The 27791-nt window shown below is 39.2% G+C and overlaps 3 protein-coding genes across 6 annotated transcripts; 2 read left to right on the forward strand and 1 right to left on the reverse strand.

Annotated features, from left to right (window-relative positions):
- Positions 1–156: 156 nt before the first annotated feature.
- aamdc (adipogenesis associated, Mth938 domain containing) lies at positions 157–2701 on the reverse strand. The gene is made up of 4 exons (XM_065257838.2): positions 2577–2701; positions 2045–2190; positions 530–625; positions 157–441 (listed from the first exon to the last, which is right to left on the reverse strand). Exons 2-4 carry the CDS (start codon positions 2174–2176, stop codon positions 301–303), a joined length of 369 nt encoding a protein of 122 aa, XP_065113910.1. The 5' UTR covers positions 2177–2190; positions 2577–2701; the 3' UTR covers positions 157–300.
- Positions 2702–3052: 351 nt separating this feature from the next.
- Positions 3053–13591, forward strand: rsf1a (remodeling and spacing factor 1a). Of its 3 annotated transcripts, none has more exons than XM_073815791.1 (16): positions 3053–3352; positions 4272–4363; positions 4443–4535; positions 4725–4930; positions 5248–5366; positions 6403–7916; positions 7994–8224; positions 8344–8448; positions 8538–8617; positions 8723–8777; positions 10498–10598; positions 10686–10747; positions 10821–11013; positions 11140–11387; positions 11470–11649; positions 11727–13591. In XM_073815791.1, the coding sequence occupies exons 1-16, from the start codon at positions 3199–3201 to the stop codon at positions 12179–12181; spliced, it is 3888 nt and encodes a 1295-aa protein (XP_073671892.1). In that variant the 5' UTR covers positions 3053–3198; the 3' UTR covers positions 12182–13591. The 3 variants fall into 3 exon arrangements, with proteins under 3 accessions (XP_073671892.1, XP_065113906.1, XP_065113907.1); XM_065257834.2 differs by having other exon boundaries at positions 3054–3352; positions 11464–11649; XM_065257835.2 differs by having other exon boundaries at positions 3055–3352; positions 10821–11007; positions 11464–11649.
- Positions 13592–14938: 1347 nt separating this feature from the next.
- clns1a (chloride channel, nucleotide-sensitive, 1A) lies at positions 14939–26850 on the forward strand. Of its 2 annotated transcripts, XM_065257831.2 has the most exons (7): positions 14940–15327; positions 15916–16052; positions 16158–16283; positions 16374–16490; positions 16668–16847; positions 25011–25074; positions 26583–26850. In XM_065257831.2, coding segments are annotated over exons 1-7 (744 nt in total). In that variant the 5' UTR covers positions 14940–15208; the 3' UTR covers positions 26584–26850. The 2 variants fall into 2 exon arrangements, with proteins under 2 accessions (XP_065139804.2, XP_065113903.1); XM_065283732.2 differs by lacking the exon at positions 26583–26850 and having other exon boundaries at positions 14939–15327; positions 25011–25078.
- Positions 26851–27791: the final 941 nt, after the last annotated feature.

Raw genomic sequence — 27791 nt, forward strand, 5'->3', positions numbered from 1 at the left:
CAAAAATGAAAGCGACTTTTCAAGCCCCCTTTATGCCATTGGTCAAACAAGCAATGTTTTTAAAGCCACAGCGTTGACGCTCTTCAGGTAGACAAGCTTGCAGTGTTTTACTTGCTTAAGAGCCGTATCTGCACACTAAAAACTGAGACTGAATGCTTTAATGATTATAAAGCAAAAAATATATTTTCCATCAAACAAAATGATGTACTTTAAATTGCATCTATGCTCATTTTAATATGTAAACGCAGATCATCTAAATTGTTTAGGCACTTGAATAAGAAGTTTGTGTTAATGACATCATCAGCATGTGGAGTGAAAAACCCCACCAACTTTAGCCCCCTGTCCCACCAAAGCATTATATTCTTTAACAGCCTGCTCAGTCTGGAACACCCGGACGTCCACACCCTGTTTCTTCACATATTCAAGGGTGGAAGGAGGCACCTGCGACACAAACACATAGGACATTCACTTACGTTTGACTTGGACATGAAGCATTGAAGTAAAGATCTATACAGAACAATGCTAGTACCTGTAAAGCTTCGCTCATTCCTCTGCCTATAACCAGCGTCTGTACACCTTTTCTAAGAACCTCATCCAGATCAGCTGGCTGGACACCAGGATGATGCTGAGAAGAGCGCAACTGGGCTTTAGACAGACCTCAAATCATGTTTATTGAAACTAAAATACAACCAGTTTGGGCAGACATGACTGAATTTATGTTTCTGTTGACCTTAAAGATCTTGGGATAAGAAGGTTTATGCTTAAATGCTTGAAATGTGTTCTGTAAATCATGCTTGTGTCTTTATCAAATTTGATTTAGACCAGACAGTGAAGAACAAGCAGCAAGTCCTCCAATACTTTTTTCGGTACATTTCCGGAAACTTTCCATGGGAACTTAATCTGGGGAATTTTGGAAATATTCCAAATTGGAAATTTTACGGGAATTATTTGGAAATTTATATAAACAATATCATAAATAAACATTTAGTTTGGTCATAAGCAGACATGCATGCAAGGTAATACAAATTTTGAAGAATCCTGATACTTGCGCTCATTAAGCCTGGATTTATTTGATCAAAAATCCTTCGGAAATCATTTTAATATGAACACAGCACAAGGATGTTTTAAACAAATGTATTTAATTTACGTGAATACATGCAAAGATGGACATTTTGAAGAAATTACCTGTGCATGTTGTGAAAAAAATAAAGTACACGCAGGGTGTGTGGTCTCAATGGCCATTTAGTAAGCAGTGTGCAAGATATTTTAACAACATTTAATGGGATAGTTAACTTTAAAATGAAAATTCTATCATCATTTACTCATCCTCATGTTGTTCTAAACCTGTATGAATGTCTTTTTTTCTGATGACAACAAAAAAAATCTTGGTATTGGTATGATGGTAAACACACAGCAGATAGTGACGATTGACTTAAAGAAAGTCATGATTGGTGTCTGTCAGACACAGTGGCGGCTATTTTCTTTGTTTTACTAACGTGGCATTTATGTACACAATAGCATATCTGAGCCGTGTTCCGATTAACGGGAGTAGCTTGCAGAGTTGTGCATTGTGGGAGTTGTAGTTTTTCATACAAATGTGCCCTAAAGTCACATTCTGTCTTTTCTCGGTCAAACAGGCACAAAATTCAAAATTTATCTTACATTTCAACTAAAAACATGATCCACTTTCAATAAACATTAATGTTTCTATCGATTAAATGGCCCTTTAAGTTCTCTGTTATAGGGCAACTCTGCAATTTTTTTAATTCCCATAAATTCCCATTAATTCTCATATATTCCTTTTAATTCCCATATATTTCCATTGAAAGTTTCCAGCCTTGAAAATACCTGGAATTGTGCAACCTTATCTGGGTGTAGGTGCCAAGATCATCCAGACAAATTATGTTTAGGTACTGACCAAACCAAAAAGTTGCATGGTAAGAGATCACATCACAATTATCACATTTCATCACCAAGACATTTCAGTGAAGATGACATGCAGATCATTTTAAAGTCATGAACTTTAAACTGGTGGTCATCTTACATCAGTGCCAGTTTCATGCCAGTCCCAGGCTCGACTGCCACCCGGCCAAACTTTACAGTCTTTATAGGAAGTGGAACAACCTTTGATCTTCATGTGGCCCCAGGATAAGGAAGCGATTTCTGGAGATGACATGATGACCAGCTGTCCTGTTAAAGAGGTTTACATAAGGAAAAGTTTTACATGCATCAGGTACATTTTAGTAATAGCTATTCCTCCTAACATACTTTATTTTCTCTCCTGACTTAAAATAAAGGTTAATATCACTAACTAAACATGACCATATTAATTCTGTGTTTAAAATACCCACAGGGTAAAATGTAAATAGCATGATTCATGAATATGGTAATCATTTAGTAACAGAACCACTCATATTACGACCTACTGAATAAACCCAGCTCAAAAACCCATTTATACTTAAAATAACTTTAGCACGTGTGTGTAATTCATACAACAAATGCTTTGTATTGTAAAAGTAGCTGTAAATACAGTAAACCCATGCATTACAAATTCATATCTTTTATAATATTCTTGCCTGCAAATTTATCTCGCTTGCGTTCCACTTTAGTGTCAACAAATATGGCAGCAGGTGACACCGATACACACCCACCACCAACGTCACTGGCAGGGGTCCAATCAGCGTGCGCTCCAGCGTAAGCCGCTCTGATAGGCCGCCGGTCAGTGGCGTCATCACAGCTGGAGTCAGTCAGATGGTCCCCATCTCACAGCATAAATTTGCAATGCGGTCAATATAGGTATACGCAGGCTGATAATTATATTTTAGTGTGTAATTTTATTTTCAAATCCATTTTTTGTGTTTATATATGCATTCGTTATTTATTTATTTATTTATTTATACATTTATTATTTATGTATTTGTTCCCTTTTACAAACGAACAGATTTTTTTTGTCTTCACCATTTCACGAGCTTCTGCTTGTGAAGCATCAGTGATTATTAATAAAAAAATATAACAAATAACAAACGTGATATAATGATGAAGATGATGATGATGAAGAAGAAGTAAAGCGTGGTGGGTGGTATTGTGCTGCTCCACGCACATCACATGCCCCCTAGATGATGCTCTGGGTGGGTTGTCGCGGTGTATTGTGGGCAGTTTTTGGTCTAAGCGGAGCACAGTTCGTCATCCCCAGGAAAGATGGCTGCTTCGAGCACTACAGCGGGTCTCCCAGCAGCTCCCGGTCCTGGTTTTGCGGTGCTTTGCTCTTTCCTGGAGCGCTACGGGTCTGCTCTGGATCTTCCCGAGCTGACGTTCCCTCAACTGGAGCGGTACTTACAGGACACATCAGTGGGTGAGACATCATAGGAAGACCTGGGGTTTGTTTTTATTGAGACAGGCTCCCCATCAGCTCATCATAGATATGACCAGTTAAAGTTTGTTTCAGTTTCGGATCCTTGTTGTCTGTGTGTAGATAAACAGCTTGTGTAATGGTGATTTATTAGGATTGAATAATTTCCCTCGGGCTTTCTGGTGTGGGTATTTTTTCAGCAATGAGTTTAAACAGTCAGGTGTTGTTTTCTGTCCTACGCGTGAAACATGAACGATTAATCTTTGTATACAACATACATGATGCTAATGCTGTCGTCGTAGCACTAAACATAATTACACGATGAGACGCTTCGTTATTGCATGAGAAATTTACATTCACGTTATTATTAACGCGGACGAGGCTGTAGCCGCGCACTGCGCGTGCGCAGGCCGCTGTCAAACTTCTGATGCTACATTGTAACGACGTAGTAATATAAACAGTCAGCTACAGAGATTTATTTACGCTCTGTTGTTTACGCACTGCTCCATTTAAAACGACTCGGTAATGTTTAATATCGTACAAATAATATAAAAGCATTATAAAGCTGTATAAAAGTGGACCGTTGTCTCTCGTGTCCAGATTCATGTTGTTGTTTTGGAGCATAGAAAAACGTCATTGACGAATTATTACCATTGGTTTCCGTGGTATGACGTAGCTCGCAGTTCATAACATAATTGTTGTACATATAAGTACAACATATGTTGTACTTATAAGTTTTAAACATTCCCCATGTTGTTACACTTATTTATGTTTTGTTGTGCTAAGCTCTCCATCATCACAGGTTCCCAGTTTTGTTATAGGTCCCAGTTTTGGCTGTTTGTAAACTTTAGTATGTTAGTAAAGAGGAAAAAGTAAAACAGTTTGTCTTTTAAATATGATAATAATGTTGTTGTTTTTTTAGTTCCTCCACCTTTGATTGAGCTTCATGTCAAACTACTGCGTAAAATTGGCAAGAGTGTCACACCGGACAGATGGGAGAAGTATCTTATGAAGGTGAGCGTTTTATTTCTATATCGCATGATTGCAAAAGTACATGCAAATACATCCATTTGATGAAATTGTGTTGGTGCAGGTGTGCCAGGAATTTAACAGTACCTGGGCTTGGGAGCTGGAGAGAAAAAGCTATGCTGAAATGACTGTTGAGTCTAAGACTGAGATTTTAAAGGTCAGTATTTCCCTAACTTAACCAAATAATTTGATGTACATAAACACTCTGATTACAAGTACAAGTGATTGTTATATATGCTAATAAAGTATCATTTTAGTTGTACAAAGTATTGAACGGATGAGATATGGTGTTTGTACACAGTAATGACCTAAATTCAATTTCAACTTTGTTTTATTTCATTAACAGTACTTGTGTGAATGCCAGTTTGATGACAATCTCAAGTTTAAGACATTAGTTAATGAGGAAGACCCAGACAAGATGCGTCTGCAGCCCATTGGTAGAGACAAGGAAGGCCTTTTATACTGGTTTCAGTTAGATCAAGATCAGAACGTGCGTGTTTACGCTGAAGAACAAGATGACTCGGATGGGTCCTCCTGGAGATGCATTGCAAGGTGACGAAAGATCAGACTGTGGTATAAACAGAGATGATTTACTTTTAAGTATATTTGACCCACACTTATTAAAATGAGTTTAAAATCATAAAACATTTTATTCATTTGGCAGATGCTTTAATCTAAATCAAATTGTAGTGCTTTCAAGCCAGATGTTTATTATTATGTAAGTTCTGTTGGAATTATACCAGAACACCACTGCTGTATCAGAACAGCTACAGAACAGTTTGTTTACTCATAGTGTAACAGTTATAGCTCACTTGCTAAGGCTTATTATTAATAAATGTCATATTGAGTAATCCGTTTTGTTTAAACAGGACAAGAAATGATCTTGCAGACACACTTGAACAGCTGAAAGCCAAGATTGACTCATCTGTCAACCAAGAGGGGCTAGATGGTCAAACCAGCCCAAAAACAGAGAGAGATGATTTTAAAGGTAAAACTCAAAAGTCACTATACAGTATAAGATGCATGATATTTAGACTAGTACTCAATCAGTAATGCCCTAAGTCAGGGGTCCTCAACTACTCCTCTTCGAGGGCCAGATTTTAAAATTGTATATATTACACGGGCCAAACTTTTACCTCAATTTTTACCTTTTATATTTTCTTACTTTTACTTTCACTCCTTAAATCCAGTATTTTGCCTTTAAATTTCTGAAATCTCATATTTTCTTTTTTAATATTTTAAAAACAATTCCAGTTTAACATTGCAAGAGCCAAATGTTAATAGTTCAACAATGTATTTTTGCATAGCACTTACTGTGATGCAGAATCTCTTAAACTTCTTTTGTTTATAACTTTTAAAAATTGTTACATTTTAAGCATTCACAACATGTAGCCAGTCTTCTCCTAATAACTTAAATTGCACTTCATCTTTTCTTTTTTTAAATTTTAAAGAAATATTAATATTGGCTAAACCGCCTTTCCATTGTATACTACATTTGGACACAACTGTCGGAGTTCGCCCCCTAGTGGCAGTCGTAATGAAATTTTAGTTTAATTGTAAATCCATGTCAACATGGGAGAGAAACTAATTCCAGCGCAATAGCCTTTAATCTATGAATATATTTACACTTAATAATTTACTTATCAGTACCGTAATCAATCATTTTTAAAGGACTCAAGTCCTTCCTCCTTCCGTTATATCGGCTGTCATTTGTCATGTACAGTGGAAAGGCCGCTGATTTTAAATCAGACAAAGATGACCGGCGGGCCTGTTAAAGATGATTGGAGGGCCGCATTTGGCCCGCGGGCCGTCAGTTGACTAGCCCTGCCCTAAATTTAGTCTATCCACATATGTGCTTATGTCGCTTATAAACTAGGAGCTAAACTGTTTTATATTTTCACAGAATGTTTTTATGTTATGTATGATGATTTTATGTAGAATCAAAAATTACTTAAGCTGGCAGGTCACAAATAGTTTTGGTATCATCAGAAATGATTATTAATCATGTGATTATATATTTTAAGGTGAAGCTGAAGACCTGAAAAACTGTGCATCAGGACAAATGGACTTAACTAACAGCATCAACCATTCTAGAGTAATTGGGTTAAAACCGGAAAGCGTTAAACGAGAAACATCACCCGATGCTGTTAAACCAGACCGAGAGGTAAAAGATGAAGTTGAATTAAAAGAAACTGTAATATCCAAGCCCAAATCAGAGCCAATCCCAGTTATAGACAACAGAGTCAGCACGATTAAAGTCCTTGTCAAAGAAGAGGTGAAGGATTCTCCCAGAGCTTGGAATGCCATATCCGTTGTCATGCCTCCATCTTCCATCGCACACGAAAAGCCAACCCAGGACAACAGTAAAGAGATGAAGTTTGAAAACGTGACCAGAGCTATAAAGAGCGATCAACAAGCTAAAATCCCCCTGAAGAAAAGAGAGTTGAAAAGAAGTGAAGGTTATGACATCAGCAATCACTACAGCAATGTTAATCATAACAACAATAACCTTAACACCAATGGTAGCCTCAGTACCGGAGGTATAATCGTTCGCAACCCTGCCGTATTACCGGTGAAGGAGAACATCAGGATTGAATACCCCACTGAGAAGGTGTCCACTACCGGTGTCCACCAAGACCTCAACATTACATCATCCTGTGGGAACGAGACATCCAGCGTGACGTACCAAAAGACAATACGAGAACAATACGTCGGTGTTGGAGTGATCAAGGGTCCCCTCGAGCTAAAGAGGCCATTGACTGAAAACGATAAAGCAACGGACAGAAATGGTCTTCATGGAAATGGAATGATCTTGAAGCCTGGGGCTGGAGATGCTGATGGTGTCAGACAGTCTGTCCTTGTTGGGAAATCTGTGATTAAAACAGACAACGGTGCAGTTTCTTGTAGTGTCCCAGATGAATTACCTTCTGAAGATGTTAGCAAGACGTCTGGTAAGGCATCAGACCTTGTTGAGCATGAATCTCCTACAGTTGAAGATGTGAAGGAAAGTGTGGAGGAAAACAAAAATGAGAAAGCTATCAAAATAAAGAGTAGCAACTCAGACAGAAGAAAAACTGATAAAACAACTGAGAATGAAAGTAAAGACAAGGGTTTGAAAAGCCCAAGAAAGAGGAGCTTAGAAAAGAGCAAATCCAAGCTACACAGAGGAGAAGAGGTTGAAGAGTCCTCTTCCAAAAAGGTAAAAGGTGAAACGCATGGACACTATGATGATGAAGAGGTATCTTCAGAACTTCAGAAGGAAGGGATTCGTCTGAAGATTAAGATCCCGCTTCACAGACGTACTCCTGAACTCCAGCACAAGGAGGTTGAGTCAGAAACCGGCAATCGACGGTCCCTACGAAGATCTCCAAGAATCTGCAAGCCCAGCCCCAAGGTGGCACATATCCAGGATCGGAAACAAGACAGGAAACTTACAGCCTCCTCTACGGCTCAAGATGAAGACGAGCATATGAAAGATGAAGAGGCCAAAGTACAGCCCAAAAAAGTGGACGTTGAAAGACAGACCAAGTCTCTAAAGGTAACTTATAAATATATTTTTATATCTAAACACATAATGTGAAAGTTTTTATTCACATAGATGTTTGACTCATTCAGGCCAAGCGGCGACACAGGCGGACCCGTTGGTCGAAAATTCGTTCTAAAAACTGCAAATCCAAAGAAGCTCTGCCGGAGGACGAGGATGCGGGTGATGACAAAGCTACAAATGATGAGGACAACAAATCGGAGAGAGGAGATGATAAGACAGAGACCGATTCGGATGGATCAAATGAGCTTCCGCCCGAAGATGCTTGTAAACATTGTGGTCTTGCCAACCACCCAGAACTGGTGAGTTAAAGGGAGATAATATATCTGATTAAAAATAATGAATACACATATATCCCAAAGGTCAAGCACAGCTTTTTGTATTGTCTGATATCTTCTCCATCTGTGTGTTTGTGTGACAGATTCTTCTGTGTGACATGTGTGACAGTGGTTATCACACAGCCTGTCTGAGACCTCTTCTTATGATCATTCCTGATGGAGAATGGTTCTGTCCTCCCTGCCAGCATGTAAAGAGTTAATCTATTACTATTCGAGTGTAAATAAAACACTATGTATGTAGACTCTGTACATTAACTTATGTTCTTGTCATTCACAGAAGCTTCTCTGTGAGAGGTTAGAGGAACAGCTTCAGAATCTGGACACTGCTCTGAAGAAGAAAGAGAGAGCTGAACGCAGGTATACACACACACACACACACAACATCTCCCCTTCATGGCGATCACATAGATCATATAAATACCGTGATGTGATGTCTTGGATTTGTCTATTTATTTCTCTCAGGCGTGAACGCTTAGTGTATGTGGGCATCAGCGTGGAGAACATTATACCAAATCCAGTAAGTCTGCAGCTGCGACTATACTGTACCATACTATACTATACTAGAATATACTATACTGTAGACTAGATTATACTATAGACTGTACTGTACTGTCTTGTATGGTGCTGTACTGTGCTATACTGTAGACCAGTGTATCTCAACCAGGGGGCCGGGGCCCACGGGGGGCCTCAAGACGATTCAAATTAGGACAAATAATAGGTTATAAAAACAACCAAAAACCTAGATATTTCTTATTGTTTGGTTATTTTTGTAACAAATCTACATAGTATAGTCATGCCAAGCTGTAGTATATTTAATTTGGCAGAAATTGAGAGAGTGGGGGCTTTAAATATTGTTGTGAACAATGGGGGCAGAATTGAAAAATTTTGAGAACCACTGCATGTAGACTATACAATATGGTTCAATACTATACTATACCATAGCCTACTATCCAATATTATACTATTGACACCAGATTATACTATAGACTATACTAAACTTTGAACACTATGGGGTGGTTTCCCGGACAGGGATTAGACTAGTCCTAGACTAAAATAAATTTAAGAGCTCTCCAAACTGAAGACAACTTGAACTAACATATCTTAAAATACATCAGTGCTCTTTGTTTTCCCTCAAAATGCACACAAATAATGTTAAATCATATTTGTTAAAACTAGTTTAATTTTCTAATTAAACTGAGGGCTAGTCCTGGTTTAAGATAATCCCTTTCCGGGAAACCACCCCTATATTATACTGTAGACTACCATACTATACTATACTATTGACACTAGATTATACTATAGACTATTCTATACTATAAATACTAGATTATACTATATACTTTACTATACTATGAACACTAGATTTTACTATAGACTATACTATACTATAAACACTAGATTATACTTTACTATACCATACCATACTATACTTTTGACACTAGATTATACTTTAGAATATACTATACTATAAATACTAGATTATACTATATACTTTCCTATACTATACCATACTATTGACACTAGATTATACTATATACTAATACTATACTAAACTTTAAACACTATATTATACTATAGACTATACCATACTATACTATACTATTGACACTGGATTATACTATAGACTATACTATACTATAAATACTAGATTATACTATATACTTTACTATACTATGAACACTAGATTTTATTATAGACTATACTATACTATACTATAAACACTAGATTATACCTTACTATGCTATACCATAATATACTTTTGACACTAGATTATACTATAGACTATACTATACTATAAATACTAGATTATACTATATACTTCACTATGCTATGAGCACTAGACTTTACTATAGACTATACTATACTATTTACACTATATTATACTATACTATACTATACAATACTATACCATTCTATACTATACTATACTATTGACACTAGATTATACTATAGACTATACTATACTATACCATACTATACCATACCATACTATTGACACTAGATTATACTATAGACTATACCTATACTACACATTTTTAAGTTTGGGATTGTTTCATGTTTTGCAACTGTGCTAAATGAACAAATATAAATGTATGCCATGGTACATTTTATTATACTGTGTTACTCAATGCTATGTCTAAATCAAAATTAAATCAATTATAAGGGATAGATGCTTTGTAGACAGCTGTAGTTGAATTTATTATTATTTTGAATGTTGTGGCACTCCGTCATGGCAGGACGGTGATGCAGAAGACTTGACAGAGAAGAAAAAAGATGCCAAGAAGATTAAGAATCTGGGCCGCCGATCAACCAGGACGAGGAAATCTATCAGTTACAGGTGATCAGTGTTTCTCACAGACTCTCATAGAAGTAACAATGAAGAGTTTGACTCTTTGAACCTCATCTTCTCATCACTGCTAATCAGGTTTGATGACTTTGATGAAGCCATCGATGAAGCGATAGAGGAAGATCTTCAAGATGAAGCAGGTGAGTCTCATGAGGCTTGTGGGTCTTTCATTGCATTGTGGTTTGAGTTGATATTTTACAGCGTCTCATGCAGGTCCTGGACGTGATACACATGTGTCGACCGTCACGGGTCAACAGCAGAACGTGGTCAGCCGTGAAAGTCGCCGTTCTGTGAAGCCCCTCGCACCACGCAAGAGGAAACGCCGGCGACTTAACGATTTGGACAGCGACAGTACGGTGGATGAGGAAGAGAGCGAGGACGAGTTTCAGCTCAGTGACAGGTGTGTGTAAGTGATACATTAACCCATATATTAGTATAGGTTCTGGGTAAAGTCAGGGAAATAAGTCCTACACCAGTTTCTCAAGCTCTGACGTGTCAATATCTGCATTAATGTATATTATTTGAATGCTAGTATGGAGGAGGAGGAGTTTGTGGTTTCGGGAGAAGATGATGATGCTGACGTAGGCTCTCGTGAGGGCAGTGAATGGGGCAGCGCTGAAAGTGACACTGGTAATCAACCGAGATCCAGAAGAACCAGCAGAACCACACACACCCAAAGAGCCATGAGGAGCAGACGCAGACTTTACAACAGACGGAGAGGCTCCTCAGAGGAGGAGGTGTTAGACACAGATGAGGAAGAGGAGGAGGAAGAGGAAATGGGTTAGTTTTTTAAAATTCATATAGAATTTGTTTAAATGGCTGCTCATATGTGACCTCAAATCTTTTCATCTGTCAGAAACAGAAGGATCGAATGAGTTCAGCGAGAGTGATGTGGACACAAGCAAAAGACGTCCGCGACGCCGTCAGAACTCTTTTGTCAACTACTATGAAACCTCAGAATCGGAGGGATCACAAAAAGCGTCCAATCAGAAGAACCCATCTCTTCTTCACCGTCGCCGATTATCCAGCTCCAACAGTGAAGGTCAGTACAGACTATTATTACCCTCAATCAGCAAAAACGAAAACACAAACCCATTTTGTTTTATCCTCCATTTGTAGAGTCCATACTTTCTAAAGACTCAGAGCCAAAGCCCCTGCAGAGAAGAGACAGAGGACAGAGGAGAGGGTCTAAGAGGAACGACTCCAAACAGAGACACAAACAGCTTAAACAGAGACAGCAGAGAAGCTCCAGTGAGGAAGAAGGAGAAACAGAGGGGTCTGATGAAGACCAGCGACCTCTACGCAAGAGATCAAACCGCATAGAAACAGACGAAGAAGAGGAAGAAGGCTTGGGGCACAGAAAGCATAATACACGAGGAAAAATCATTGAGGACTCCAGGTTGAAGCACACAGCCAGAAACAGCGCAGGGCCCCGGGGTCCCTCCAGGCACAATGGCCTGGTCCCTCTGAGGGCCACAGCTCAGGATGACGAGGATGAGGATGAAGATGAGGAAGAGTTTACTGGAGTCACGGACCTTGTTAACTTTGTTTTTGACAGTGAACAATTGTCCTGATACATTTCTTTTCTCATCGCCCGTCGCAAGAATGTTCCTCATCGGCCGCCCGTAGTCTTCAGTTTTTTCTGGTGTAGTGGACCAAAGCATTCAGAGATGTTTGAATGCACTGTGTTTCTTCACGTCATCCGCATGCATCCCCGGGTGTAGAACAGGGTCTCCTTAATACTACGCTAACAGATCCTCAGAGTAAAGCACTTTGTCATTTTTGGCCAGTAAGATTTCATTTGTATAAAGAGGCCGCTGTCCTCCTGTAGATACACTGGCCGAATCGCATCTGATGCTTTAAATGTTACGTGCATTTCAAACTAGTGTTTTACGAGTTACCTGTACATATGTTTTCCTGTTTGTTATACATTTGTTGAAGTTGGGAAAGGGGTATTAATAGATGTTAATCCAGGATGCTAAATCTTTGCCTTTTAGCAGTACAATAATAATTCAGTAGAAAACTTAAAGGGATAGCTGTCACAAAAATGAACATGTCCTCGTACGACTTTCATTCTTCTGTAGATCACAGCAGATGGTCTTTTCTGCTCTCTTTCCATACAGTGAAAGTAAACGGTGACCAGGACTTACAATAAATGAGTCTACATGACATGTATGCTCTATACTACATTTTACGCCTGGTTATTTCATTGTATGAAAAAGAGGAGTTGTCTTATTGTGTTCCATAGAAGAAAGAAAATCATACAGGACTGATATTAAGGTAAGTAAAAGAAGACATTGTCTCCATTTTTGAGTGAATTATTATTTTTAACTATTTAGTAGGACCATTTTATAAACAAACACAGGAGAAACTCTACATGCAAACTGGAAATGATCATAATATTAAACGTTTGCAGCTTAACTGAGAGACTACTAAAATTACAGTATGTTGTATTAAAAAATATTTACTTTTTTTTAAATTAGGACATTTCTGTACTTGAAGTTAGTTAAACCTCAGCATCGAGTCATTTGATATCCCTTTAAAGTCATTATGAAGGTTGAACCTATCTGAGGTTTCTGTGCCTCTGTTGTTCTGTATGCACTTGTTGTTGAAGCACCTTTGATTGTGTCGACGGCTCAGATGTTAAGTTCGGCACGGCAGACTGGATCTAAAAGGAGATCTCCTAAAGCAGTTTCAGTATTTTATTTTAAGCTGGTGTTCTTCATCCTGGTAGACTGACTGAATAAGAACACTATGAACGCATTCCAGAAATGTTTGCCTTATAAAACTATTTCAATATTCAACAACCCCATAAGCACTAGATTTATGCTGGTCTCGGCTTTTAGTTAAAGAATGTGTTTTCAGCTGTATACTACTGGAATTTATGTTTTTTTTATTATTTTATGTTTTATCTTTTATTATCCAGATGTAAGTCTCCATATTTTAAGAAAACTATCCACAAAAATAAATTTAATGTTCCTGTTGCTGTTTTTTCCCTAATATGTCTTTTTATAAAATACATGCACTGTAAAAAAAAATGCAATCTACTATTTCAAATATTGACCTGTGATAAGTTGACATAACTTATAAAATGTAGTTAAAATGGTTACTTTAAATTTTGTTGATTTGACAAAAATGCTACATTTTTTTACAGTGTGTATTGCTGTACTGACACAGTTTAACGTTTACACTAATTTAAAGTTTAATAAAGCAAATCAATTATACTTATACATTTATATTCACATTTAAACCCAAAACATTTTCCTTAGAGACTCTTAAGAGGGCCCAGATATATAAACAGTGTTGAAAACATTTTTAAACTTATTAAATCTATAATGGTAGCATATATAATTAAATATGATTATATATAAAATATTTTATAAATCTGATTCCATGCAAAATTCCAAGTAAAACCTATACAAATTCAAAAAACCTTCCTGGATAAATGTATAATTTTTAATTAAATATATATTTAATATATATTATAAACTATATTTGACCTTGTCTTTGAAAACACAGCAAGAGTCGTTTTTGTGATTTACTTTTTATAAAACACATCTTTTACATAATTAACATTTTCTCCAGGCCTGAGGGGGGCGCTATAGTTTAAACCGTGGCATTAAAACGCTTTTCTCTTGTGTCATATCGCGGGGCACATGGCGCTAATGCATAAATAAATAGGTAGAAGAGCCGAGATTGGATTTTTGGTAGTGCCACAAAGGGCGGAGCCCGACCGCTTTGTATCTCATTGTGTGATCAATTTTCTTTTGTAAAAATCCATCGTGTTTACCCTGTTAAAATCAGTTGTCGTACAACCTGTGCAAGATATCTGTTTTTTCTTTAAAAAAAAAAAAACCCCTGAAACTATTTATAATTTACTTCTGAAGTGTCCTAAGTACAAATGGTTAAATACTTACAAATAACCTGTGCTATGTTATGTAAAATATTTAATGCAAATAGTTATTTATTCTATTTAGCTCTTTGCTGTATTTTTTAGATTAATATCAACATTTCGACCGATGAAACTAATCACTCATACAACCAATGAAATGAAGCAGCGACGGCTTCGTCATGTGGTAACTGTTACTCTCCTCAGCGCTGGACCAATCAGAATCGTTTGCGATTACAAGGTTAATTATTTATTTAATATATCTGACGCACATTTTCGATTCGTTGTTATTCATTTGTGTGTCTAATAAATTAAAAAATATATATATTTTTTGAAACACATATTTCTATGACGATAAAAATCTTCAAAAGTCACTGAGCTTCAACGGAGAGTTCGGTTGTTTGGTCCGTGACGCGCCCTCTGGTGGAAGATCCACGTGCGTTTCACAGGAACGTCCGTTAGAAATGAATGAGACCCAAAGAAGTGACGCATGACCGCGGTTTTCCGAGTTATTAAAACATTCAAAGTTCCTCGCCACGCAAACTGTTCGCGTTTTACGCGCGTGTAAATGCAGCTCAAGAGAGCGTAAATATTTGAGTGTGAGTAAAGAAGAGTGAGCTGAGAAGTGCCGCGTGTCAGTACAGCACCAGTGTCCGTGCATTCAGCAGCTACACAGACATTTCCTATAATAATAATAATAATATTTATCGTGATGGTTGTATTGAAGAGTTTACCTCCACCCAGCGAGGGCATCAAACTTCAGCAGGCCGATACAACAGCGGTTCTGGACGGGAAGAGGCTGGGGTCAGGGACCCTGTTTGTGGCTGAGGCGTGAGTTTCTTTCAGTATTGTTGCTTGTTTTAACTTTTCATAAACTATTAAATACGATTTGTGTTCATATTACACGTATTTACTACATGTTGACATGTTTAATAGTTTATTTACTTGTATAAACATCTTATAAAAGTACTTATGACAACAACATGGCACAGTGATGGGAATTGATGCTATTACAGTTTGAGATTTACCCTGACAGGGAGTTTTACCATATCAACCATGGTACATGGATAATTTTTTTCTTTTTTTTTAAGCACAATTGGAATGATATTATGCCCTTAACCCATATTATATATGTGGTGCTGTTATCAAAAACACTGTTATACCATGGTTCATGTCCAAAAGCACAATTATGGTAACTGTTATTATTATTTTGGGTAAAATGTCATGAAATATGTTGAAAACATGTCCTGGTCATTTTTTTTACCATACAGCATTTTTATTACAGCTGAGTACCATGGTATAATCTTCTGAAACCATGTTTGTGCCATGATGCTGCCACAATGAATTGGCAATGCAGTACCACCATTAGCATTAAAGTTGGCATATTTGCATCATTTCTGACCTGCTGTGTCCTTTCAGGCAATTGTCATGGTTTGATGGGTCAGGTATGGGTTTCTCTCTCGAGTATCCCTCCATCAGTCTGCACGCAATCTCACGAGATCCTGGAGCATTCCCAGAGGAACATCTTTATGTGATGGTCAATGCAAAACTGGATGGTAAGGCATCATCTACCAAACACCATCATGATCGGATTGCAATGAAATGATTTACTGATAATGTATTGTGTGTTTGGCATGAACGATCTTTATTGTGTCTTTCAGATGAAGGTGAACAGGAGATGGAGGATAAAGGTCCAGATGATGCAGGAGAAGATGAGAGTGACAGTGGCAGTGAGGGTTCAGAAACCATTACAGAGATTCGCTTTGTGCCCAGTGATAAAGCTGCACGTGAGTCAGTGTGAAACAAACACAGTTAATGAGAATGATTCAGTGCTTCTTCATCTTCGTCCTCGTTTGTGAATATGTGTTTGTATGCAGTGGAGTCCATGTTCTCGGCCATGTGTGACTGTCAGGCGCTGCATCCTGACCCAGAGGATGCTGAGACGGATGATGATGAAGATTATGAAGGAGAGGAGTATGATGTAGAGGAGGCAGGTGAGTGTTTCTCTACCCATAATGCATTGAGGCTCTTCACAAAATGTGAAACAAACAAATGATGCAATCCAAACAGACTATTTTAAGGCTGTATAGCCTATAATTGTTGTTAAATATGGTTACTGCAGTTTTCTGTCTCACGCCTCACAGTGGTTCTCTCATTTTTTTTTTTTAAAGAACAAGAGCAGGGTCATGGAGACATACCTACGTTTTACACTTATGAGGAGGGTCTGTCTCATCTGACGTCTGAGGGTCAGGCCACACTGGACCGATTGGAGGGGATGTTGGCCCAGTCAGTCGCTCAGCAGTACCACATGGCGGGAGTCAGAACGGACCAGGCCTCAGCTGAATTTGAAGGTCTGTGTGTGTTTAAAAAAAGCTGATTATTGAAAAAATAATTGAAAATGCGCTATGGTAGGCATTGTTTGCAAAACATTGTTACAAGAGTTATTGTTACTGTAGATCCCGTAAACATTTATTAGAGTTTTGCATCTTTTGTAGCATATCAGTATGGCTAGGTGGTTGCATACTGGTCCAATTAAAAAACATAGAAACCAATAGATTTATAATTTTATCATCTGTTACATGAGTTGCAGTTTAAGTTTTCCACACCTGAATTTAAAGTCTGTGTTAAGTCTGATATTAACTCTTTCCACGCCAGCATTTAAAAAAAAGTTGCAAGCATTTTAATGTTTTTTACAAAAGTTTAATGTTCTTCTTTAAATATATAAACATACAATATATCAAATGTAAGAACAGACCCTCTGTTAAAAAAAACCCTGTTGCATCCTATCTTAATTTTGATCACCTCTCAAATTATTGGTAAGTTTCTGCAAAATACCAAATTTTCAACAAAAAGCTGAGATAATTACATTTTTGTAAAAGACTTTTCTTAGAGATCAGATTTAGAGCGATGATCAAAACATGCACCGTTTTTACTGCTTTTGGATCTGTAGATGCTTCAGGGTTTTAAAAGTTGAGTAAGAGCGGCACCTAGTGGAAAATAGCGGAAATATGGATTGACGTAAAAACTCGTCATTGGCAGGGAAGCGTTTTCTCTTAATTGACGAGATAACTGTTCAATGGCGGGGAAAGAGTTAAATCTGTTATCAGTTTGGGACACCACAAACACAAAAATTTGATATTAACCACCCACTCAAATTTGAATGATTAAAAGAAACGGCAAATAAATAAAATAGGAAACGGGACTCTGCTCTCAAACGCTGGCGGCGTGTCCACTGTCTGCGCTGAAACCACGCCCTTACGGGAAAGCTGCTGTTTCTGGCTGCATCCAAATACCCACACTTGTGGTTTGTGCACTTGACTACTTACATCTTGTATTCCTGTATTTGGCCCAAGTGTTCTAGTAGGCGTAAAGATCCTAAGGGCCCTATTTTAATGATCTCAAACGCAAGTGCGAAGCGCAAAGCGCAAGTGACTTTGTGGGCGGATCTTGGGCGCTGTTGCTATTTTCCTGGCAGGAGAAATAACTCTTGCGCCAGGGGCAAATCAATAAGGGGTTGGTCTGAAGTAGGTTTATTATTCATAGGTGTGGTTTGGGGGTAACGTCAAATAAACCAATCGGAACGCTATCCAACATTCCCTTTAAACGCAAGGGCGCAAGTTCCATGGCGGGTTGCTATTATTATGACGGATTTACCAGGCGCATGCCAGGAGCGGTTCACAGCCGAGGAGACCCACGTTCTTGTAAGAGCAGTCAAAGACAGAGAAGTTGTTTTGTATGAGGATAGGAGAAACCCGCCCAAATCAGCGTAGGTTAAACAGGCGTGGGAGGAAATAGCCACAATTGTCTCATCAGCTGGCATCCCCATCGTTGCGCCAAGCGCTACAATGATGTCAGGAGACGGGGGAATCCCAAGCTTGCCAGCATAAATCGGGCACGCCGTGTAACGGGAGGTGGATCTGCCTCTACACAGACACCAGCAGAGGACATCGCTGCGTCCACCCTCACCGCTGAAAGAGTTTGGGGGCTTTGAAATCAGAACCAAGAAACGTAAGCAAGGTCCAACCCCAAAGTACTCTTACAAATCAAGTTCACATACATTTAAGTTTCTTATGAAAACATTTTAATTATTATTTACATAAAATAAATGGAATACAGCCACACAACAAACTTATGAAAATATTTTAATCGTTATTTGCATGAGAATTTTTTAACGCAGCCACACAATAAATAAAAACTATCACCACAATGCTCACCACTATGATTTTCCTTATCTCATGTGTTAATATTTTTTATTGTAACAATTTATGATTTGCAAAAATAACTGTTGCATCTGTGTAGATTAGATAAGCAAAGTGTATGCCACTGACTTTAGACTATTTTTTTCTGGTCAGTGGCGCAATTGTTTTTTGAAACTGCAAAATAGCATCAGGGATGGTTTGCGCCGGAACACGCCTACTTTTTTGCGCTGAACCGCCCAGGGAGCGCAAGTTCATTCCCTAGTTTGCAGACGTGCGTCTGTGGAGGGAAAAACCCGCTGTGCACCGGTGCAAAATACGAATGATACATGCGTCACTGACAAAGTAAATTGCGCTGGGTGCAAGATAGGGCCCTATGTGTGTATGTAGAATTATTCAACCGATAGGACACACGAAGGCCCTGTCCCAAATGGCACACTCCGGACTTGTGGACTTCCTCAGAGTCCACCTTTGATGACATCATGTAGTGCAGACCTTGGGACCCTTGACACAAGTCCACAAGGGTGCACCAGAGTCGTATTTTGGGACAGACCCAAGTATTACATTTACATTTACATTTACATTTAGTCATTTAGCAGACGCTTTTGTCCAAAGCGACTTACAAGTGAGGTAGACAATAGAAGCAATTATGGCAACATAAGAACAGCAATACATAAGTGCACTGGAAATAGTCTCATCAAGTCCAACACAATATACATAGCCAAGGGTATGTTAGTGGTTTTTTTTTTTTTTTTTTTTTTTTTTTTTTTTTTAGATAAAGAGGAAGGTAGATAGAGAAAGAGATAAAGAGAAGGGTAACTAAATAAAGATAGTAAATCTGTAATTAGGAAGTTAGGTAATGGTGGAAGAGATGGGTTTTTAGCCGAGTCTTAAAGACAGCTACAGTGTCAGCTGATCGTGTCACGACCGGCAGATCATTCCACAGTTGTGGGACAGTTCCTGAGAAGGTACGCGTTAGTGTTTTCTTCCCTTTTTGAGATGGTACCACAAGTCGTCGCTCGGTGGCAGAGCGCAGTGATCGAGAGGGTACATAAGGCTCTATAAGCAAGCGAAGGTAAGGGGGTGCTGACCCAGTGGTGGTTTTAAAGGCCAGGAGCAGAGCCTTAAATTTGATGCGGGCTGCTATAGGAAGCCAGTGTAACTTGACAAAGAGAGGAGTGACGTGCGCCCTCTTTGGCTCATTGAAGACCACTCTTGCCGCTGCGTTCTGAATCATCTGTAAGGGTTTGGTCGTGCAGGCTGGAAGTCCTGCCAGTAGCGCATTGCAGTAGTCCAGCCTGGACAGGACAAGAGCTTGGACCAGGACCTGCGTAGCATGCTCATCTAGGAAAGGTCTAATTTTCCTAATATTGTAGAGGATGAATCTACAAGAGCGAGCGGTGCTGGCAACATGGTCCGTGAAGCTAAGCCGATCATCAATGACCACTCCCAGGTTTTTGGCCGTCTTGGAAGGCGTGATGGTCGAGGAACCTAGCTGAATGGAAAAGTTGTGCTGAATCTTTGGTTCGGATGATATGACAAGCAGTTCTGTCTTAGCAAGGTTAAGCTGGAGATGGTGATCCTTCATCCAGAGTGAGATGTCCCTCAGGCATGCCGAGATGCGGGCAGAAACCGTAGGATCATCAGGGTGGAACGACAAGTGGAGTTGAGTGTCGTCTGCATAGCAGTGGTAGGAAAAGCCATGTTTCCGAATGACAGAGCCCAGGGATGTCATGTATATCGAAAAGAGCAGCGGTCCAAGCACAGAGCCTTGAGGGACCCCGGTATCTAGACGTTGGGGTTCGGAGACGTCACCTCTCCAGGATACCCGAAATGACCTATCTGAGAGGTACGACTTGAACCATAAAAGCGCTGTGTCAGTGACACCCATAGACATGAGAGTCGACAGGAGGATGCGGTGATTGACGGTGTCAAAAGCTGCAGATAGATCCAGTAAGATCAGCACAGATGATTTGGAGGCTGCCCTTGCCTGCCTTAGGGCCTCAATGACTGATAGCAGCGCAGTCTCAGTGGAGTGACCACTTTTGAATCCAGACTGATTGCTATCCAGGAGGTTATTTTGTGTGAAGAAAGTGGAGAGCTGGTTGAACACAATGCGTTCAAGAGTCTTGGAAATGAAGGGAAGAAGAGAAACGGGTCTGTAGTTCTCTAGCATAGCAGGATTGAGAGTGGGTTTCTTCAGCAACGGGGTTATCCGGGCCTCTTTAAATGCTACAGGGAAGGTGCCAGTGGAAAGGGATGAATTGATAATGTGAGTGAGAGCAGGGATAACAGACGGAGAGATGGCCTGGAGGAGATGGGTGGGTATGGGATCTAGCGGGCAGGTAGTCGGATGATTAGAAGCCAAGACCTTGGAAACATCTGCTTCGGATAGGAGAGAGAAGGAGGGAAGGGAGCATGTCTCAGGGATTTGAGAATGCGCAAGAAGCGGCGGCTCGGAGAACTGACTGCTAATAGTTTTCGTTTTCTTCACAAAGAAGGAAGCAAAATCATCAGCCGTTAGGTCGGATGAAGGTGGAGGGGCAGGGGGACAAAGAAGGGTAGAGAAGGTCTTGAAGAGAGTGTGAGAGTCAGGTGAGTTGTTAATCTTTGAATGGTAGTATAGGGTCTTTGCAGAGGAGACATCCTTGGAGAAGGAGGCAAGAAGAGACTGATAGAGGCAGAGATCAGAAGGATCATTCGATCTGCGCCACTTCCTCTCTGTAGCCCTGAGTGTGGAGCGATGCTCACGGAGAACCTCAGTTAGCCAAGGAGCAGAAGGTGTGACCCGGGCCGGTCCAGATGTCAGAGGGCATAATGTGTCTAAGCAGGATGTAAGAGTGGAACAAAGTGTGTCTGTGGCATTGTCAGTATCTAACAGAGAGAGTTGGCTGGGAGCGGGCAGCGTGGAAACAATCGCAGAGGATAAGCGGGAGGGAGAGAGCGTGCGCAGGTTGCGCCTGAACGTGACCAATGGGGGATCGTATGTAGCGACAGGGGGAGTCAGGTCGAGGTCGAGAGTAATTAGGAAGTGATCAGATGTGTGAAGTGGGGTGACCTGGGTGTGGTAGGTGGAACAACAGCGTGTGTAGATAAGATCTAAAAGATTACCAGACCTGTGTGTTGGTGAAGTAGGGACTCGCTTGAGGTCAAACGACGCAGTCAGGGTGTTGAAGTCAGCTGCCTGTGGTTTCTCCAGGTGGATATTGAAGTCACCAAGTACTACTAAAGGAGTACCATCCTCAGGGAATGAAGACAGAAGTACATCTAACTCCTCCAAGAAGTGTCCAAGTTGACCTGGGGGGCGATAGATAACTAAAAAATGCATTTTAGTAGGGTGGATGATAGTAACAATATGCGATTCGAAAGAGTTGCTGTCACATGAGGGGGTTTGCTGTTGGAATTTCCAGTCCTTTGGGATGAGCAGACCAGTTCCTCCACCCCTTCCTGTTGTGCGAGGACTGTGTGAGAAAGTGTAGTTGTTGGAGAGGGCAGCCGGAGTGGCCGTGTCCTCTGGTTTAATCCATGTCTCAGTAAGTGCTAAAACAGAAAGGCCAGAATGTGAGGCAATGGCAGTAATGAAATCTGCTTTGTTGACAGCAGATTGGCAGTTCCATAAGCCAATGGGAAGAGAGAGTGAGGCAATAGTGGAAGGTGGGAGAGTGCGGAGGTTATTAATATTTCTCCCACGGCGACGTGATACAACAGATTTACGAGTTGTAATGACAGTAGAGATTTGAAAGCACATAGTAAAATTATAAGAATAGGAAATGTAAAAGAGAGGAAAAAGAGAGCTATATAGATAAATAGGAAAATATAAAAAGTTAGTACAAAAAGTGCAATACTCAAGTGCCCAGTCGGTGTCCCTGCTCGGTGGAGTCGCGCAGGTAGAGTCGATGGTCTTTACACTCTTCGGTCTTCACACGACGAGGGCTGCACGCGACCGCTGCCGCGGTGGACTGCCTGCTTTAATAAGTGCTTCAAATGTGGGCTGAAACTCCGCAGGCCACGCCCGAAAACAATCAACAACACGTTAATGGCCGAAACTACTACTGTATTTACTGTAATACACTAAAGCACGCGAGGACACGCGAGAACAAACGCGGATTGCAGCACGTGAGACAAAGGTAAACAAGAGAGCGTTTCTTAGCAACGACACTGCGCTAAAACTTCACAAGTCTAAAATCAAATACACTTACACGTTTCTGTGGACTCCTGTTGATAACTGCTTCACCTGAAGACTGAACTGTTTACTGCTGTTTAAATACTCTCCTGGCGTTGGCCACGCCCGAAAACAATCAACAACACGTTAATGGCCGAAACTACTACTGTATTTACTGTAATACACTAAAGCACGCGAGGACACGCGAGAACAAACGCGGATTGCAGCACGTGAGACAAAGGTAAACAAGAGAGCGTTTCTTAGCAACGACACTGCGCTAAAACTTCACAAGTCTAAAATCAAATACACTTACACGTTTCTGTGGACTCCTGTTGATAACTGCTTCACCTGAAGACTGAACTGTTTACTGCTGTTTAAATACTCTCCTGGCGTTGGCCACGCCCGAAAACAATCAACAACACGTTAATGGCCGAAACTACTACTGTATTTACTGTAATACACTAAAGCACGCGAAGACACGCGAGAACAAACGCGGATTGCAGCACGTGAGACAAAGGTAAACAAGAGAGCGTTTCTTAGCAACGACACTGCGCTAAAACTTCACAAGTCTAAAATCAAATACACTTACACGTTTCTGTGGACTCCTGTTGATAACTGCTTCACCTACAATTATTACGCCGGAAATAGGAGGAGAAGTTGCTAATCAGTGTTAATTTCTCCCATCCGTCATCTGATTGCTTTTTCGCAAGGACTTCTGGGTTGGTAAAGTGTGTGGAGCCTGCAGCAGTGGGGGCTTCGCCGAAGACCGCATCAAGGGTGAAAAAGGGGGCGCTCATAAGCACACTTCGATGTGTAAAAATGACAAATGGGACACTCCACAGACTTGTAGACTAAGCGAGCACGCGCAATTTAAGACCACGAGACTGAAGTGTGCCATTTGGGACCGGGCCTTAGTAAGTGTAAAAATGTCAATCCAGGTAGTGGCAGCAATTTGCACCAAAGCATATTTGTTATTTATTTATTTAAAAAACAGTATACAATTTTATACACATAAACGCTTTAAAATAAACATTTGCTGAACTTAAACGGAGCAGAATTCTTTGCACCTGTAAGTTTATTGTTTATTCAGTAGTCCCTGAATAAACGACACAATTAATGTTGTTTCTAATTACGTGATAAAAGCAGTGGCAGATTTTTTTACAAAATACATAACAATGATTGCACTAATGAAATGTGCAACACTTTCCGTGTTACTACCAAAATATTGTTTAATATTCATTTATTAACTTACAATTAAAAGTTTCTGTGACCATTTTTCGAGGTCTGGGCAAGTCTCATGATTTACATCCATAAAATGATGCATTATGGGATACATATAGCCTTGTATATCTCTCAGAAGCAGTATTAGAGAGAGTGTGGTTTTAGTGTACATTAAAGGCACTGCACTTTGCCAGTTTAAAGACATGGGACAGTTGTGCGCACTTATTTGGGTTTTTGGTAGCAGTCTCTCTTAACTTTCAAATACCGCTACAATATGAATGGATGCTCTTGATTGTGTTAGGGGCAGGGCCATGCTTGGTGGCTCCAGGGTGTCATCGAGTCACCATTTTAGCCACACCCAAATAATCCTGAACACAGAAATGTGGAAAAACTGTGTAACTCCACGTTGTAGCTCCACATTTCAGTACTTTATAATTCACAGGTTTGTAATGTCTTTCAGTAATACATTTATACTCTGTTTAGAAACAATTTTCTGTAAATTAAGTATTAATAGTAGTGATAATTCCCTTAGCAAACACCACTAATGATGTAATTGTAGTTGTAGATGATATTGTGCTTAAAACTAAATATCTGTAGGATATATATATATATAGCCTGATATAATGACCAATGTTCATGGTTCTCCTATAGAAATATAGTAAAGCAGAACTATCCACAAGGTGGCAGCAATAGTTTCTTTTGGCATCTTTGTGTACACGCCTTTGTGCTCCATTGACTGATTGATTCAACTGAAAACATATCTGTGTTACATTGCATGTATGTATCAAAGTAAAGCACTCATGGGCTCATAAGTGGCCGTGTGTTTCTAAAATAAACAGGATTTCCTGAACACTACACTTCCAGGGGAAGTGCTGGGCAGGATGGGGGTCATTTAATATGTGTTTAAACACTGACCTGTTTCTTCTTTCTTTCAGATGGAATGGAGGTTGACTCGAACGCAGTTGCTGGACAGTTTGATGATGCTGATGTGGACCACTGGTAAATAAACACCTCTAACTCATATTTGCCTCATGCTTTGTGAAGCACAGTGGTCAACGTCCGTTGTGTTTACTGGTGCTATATAAATAAAGGAAAGAGAAAGAGAAGAAGTACTATACATTTACAAAATTTTGGCTTCTGATGCTACATTTCAGTGATGCAAAGCAAACTCTCTCTCTTCTGTTCTGGTTGGATAACAATTATATCAGATTTAAACTCCAGTCCATGTTCAAAAATGTGTAATTAAATGTGTTTACAAAATCCCTTTGGACTTTTTAGGGAGTTTAAAAGTGAAATCTGCCTTAAATGTACAAAAACATTTTAATTCTTCCTTAGCAGATAAACAGATAGGCCTCACCCAAAACTGACAACATTGGTTGAGATAACGTTGCACTGTTGTCAGAATAACAGAGCCATGTTTTGCCAAATCTGACTTTTTCCATGTTTAAAGGAACAGTATGTAAGAAATTTATATCAATTAATCATAAAATGTTCCTGATATGTCACTAGAAATTAAGAAATCATTTTCATTTCAAATACTTATATCACTGACAACAGTGGTCTGGCCAGGATATTGACATTTAAAAAGTGGAGTTGCAGCCCTCAACTGATGTTTATGTTGTCATTTTGTGTATTGGCCACTAGTTGGGTGATTGCAGTACCAGTTTTAGCCACAAGTTTTGTTTTTGCAATACCAGTTTTAGCCACAATCCTACATACTGTTCCTTTAAGTGCTACAATTGGGTCCCCAGTGCTTTAATAAACCTAGAAAATGTGAAAAAGATCGACCCAGTAACTTAGTTTTGGTAAACCATTCTCTGCAAGTATGTGGAAAAGATTGAAATCTGTCTCCTCTTGTGATGTCAGAAAGGGAACTTATAATAATAATACCGCCCCTTAATCTGCACTATACAACCACGACACTGCCATTTAGTGCAGAAAGAGAAAAAATAATTGACAGCACAATTAAGTTTCAATTTCAACAAACCACCATTTGCATTTAAAAGGACACACCCCAAAAAATGCATTTTTGTTCACACTTACAAAGTGGCAATTTAAACGTTATTATAAATTATCTATATGGTATTTTGAGCTAGAACTTTATATATGTACTCTGGGACACCAAAGATTTATTTTACATCTTAAAAAAGTATTGTGAATGTCCCGTTTAAAGGGATAGTTCACCCAAAAATGAAAATGCTGTCATCATTTTCTCATCATCATGTTGTTCTAAATTTCTTGTATGAATTTATTTTTACTGATAAACACAATGAAAGTCAATGGTTACAAACAGTTGTGTGTGCTTACCCTCATTTATCAAAATATTCGTTTATATCCCTTTAATAAAGTCATTGTTTACCAGGAAATGAGTCTAAAGATGATATGAGGAAAGTTAATATTAGGTTGACATCGTCAGTATTGCCAGATACAAAAATGACCAGTGTAGAAATGTTTTAACCTTTTTAATCTGAGCTCCTCCTGCATCATTTGTGTTTTTTCTCTACTAGATGGAGCGTGTCTGTAAACTGCTGATTAAAGCACTTCACTGAGGCATGCTGGGATACTGACTGACTCACTGATACACTCGATCTCTTTTCTAATCTCTCTTTCCCTGAATTTACTGAGCAGTCTGACATTTACCCCGGCACTTATATGTCTCACTAATGTACTTCGTACGAGTAGTTTTCCCCAAAGACCAAAATAATTCTCCTGTAAGGATTAATGTTTGTGTTTAATGTTAGTTTCAATAAATACAGCTGTTTTTGTACAAAGTCACTATTAAATGTGTTGTCTTATTTCTTCTCATGTTCTCTCTAGTGTGTTGCTGTAATGAATATTTAGCTAAAATACCAATTTAATTATATCAGATCTTTGAGACATTTCCTGTGTATGTTCTTTCAGGATGTGAAGTATTTTATCAATTCATCAAAGTATTTTGTTGTACATCTCATTGTCAGGATCAGGAATGTGTTCAGGTCACATTTCACCACAACAGCAATAGAAAGTAAACAGGTTTTGCATAAAGAAACTTTAAGCCTTAAAGGGATAGTTGAGTTTCTGCTGTATGAGTTTCTGCTGAACATTTGATAAATGATGGTAAGCGCACAGTTCATGGTACCCAATATCTTCCATGGTATTTGTTTATCCTACTATGGGAAGTCAATGGATACAGTGAACTGTGTGCTTACCATCATTTATCAAAATGTCTTTTGCAGAATAATGAAACTTGTACAGGTTTAGAAGAGGAGGAAATAACTGCATTTTCATTTTTGGCTTAACTATTCCTTTACCCTACTAAGACCCTTGTGGTCAATCCTACCCCCAAGCCACTTTTCTTTGTTTTAAAAACATGGTTCCCTTCATCTCAGTGGAATAAGATTTCTTAACTTTTCCAGATTATTTGTCAAGATTCATATAAAAAAACTGGGCTTGATTTAGTCGTTCTAAAGAGGCGTAAAAAATGTTACATAAATAGTCCCTTTGGGGGTAAAAATGACCCCAATTGAAATGAATGGGAAATGCAAAAAAAACCTTTTTGTATTTGTCAAAAAAATCAATGCATCCAGAATAAATCAGAAAATTTTAACACAGAAAGGTAGACCTGGTACAAGAGCAAAATGCAACATAGAAAATACATGCTCAATCACACACAGACGCACACAAACACAAAGGTATGACTGAGAGCATTTTTTACAGAAAACAGCCACATATGCAAA

Source organism: Paramisgurnus dabryanus, chromosome 9 (assembly GCF_030506205.2).
Source record: "Paramisgurnus dabryanus chromosome 9, PD_genome_1.1, whole genome shotgun sequence".
Taxonomy (NCBI): Eukaryota; Metazoa; Chordata; class Actinopteri; order Cypriniformes; family Cobitidae; genus Paramisgurnus; species Paramisgurnus dabryanus.

Coding starts and splice junctions, on each gene's coding strand:
- aamdc (XM_065257838.2), bottom strand. CDS start 2,176: ATGTCATCTCCAGAAATCGCTTCCTTATCCTGGGGCCACATGAAGATC. Junction 626..2,044: donor GGCATGAAACTGGCACTGAT/GTAAGATGACCA, acceptor CGCTCTTCTCAG/CATCATCCTGGTGTCCAGCC. Junction 442..529: donor GAATGAGCGAAGCTTTACAG/GTACTAGCATTG, acceptor TTTGTGTCGCAG/GTGCCTCCTTCCACCCTTGA.
- rsf1a (XM_065257834.2), top strand. CDS start 3,199: ATGGCTGCTTCGAGCACTACAGCGGGTCTCCCAGCAGCTCCCGGTCCT. Junction 4,364..4,442: donor GGGAGAAGTATCTTATGAAG/GTGAGCGTTTTA, acceptor GTGTTGGTGCAG/GTGTGCCAGGAATTTAACAG. Junction 11,014..11,139: donor CAGCTCAGTGACAGGTGTGT/GTAAGTGATACA, acceptor TTTGAATGCTAG/TATGGAGGAGGAGGAGTTTG.
- clns1a (XM_065283732.2), top strand. CDS start 15,209: ATGGTTGTATTGAAGAGTTTACCTCCACCCAGCGAGGGCATCAAACTT. Junction 15,328..15,915: donor ACCCTGTTTGTGGCTGAGGC/GTGAGTTTCTTT, acceptor GTGTCCTTTCAG/GCAATTGTCATGGTTTGATG. Junction 16,491..16,667: donor GTATGATGTAGAGGAGGCAG/GTGAGTGTTTCT, acceptor TTTTTTTTAAAG/AACAAGAGCAGGGTCATGGA.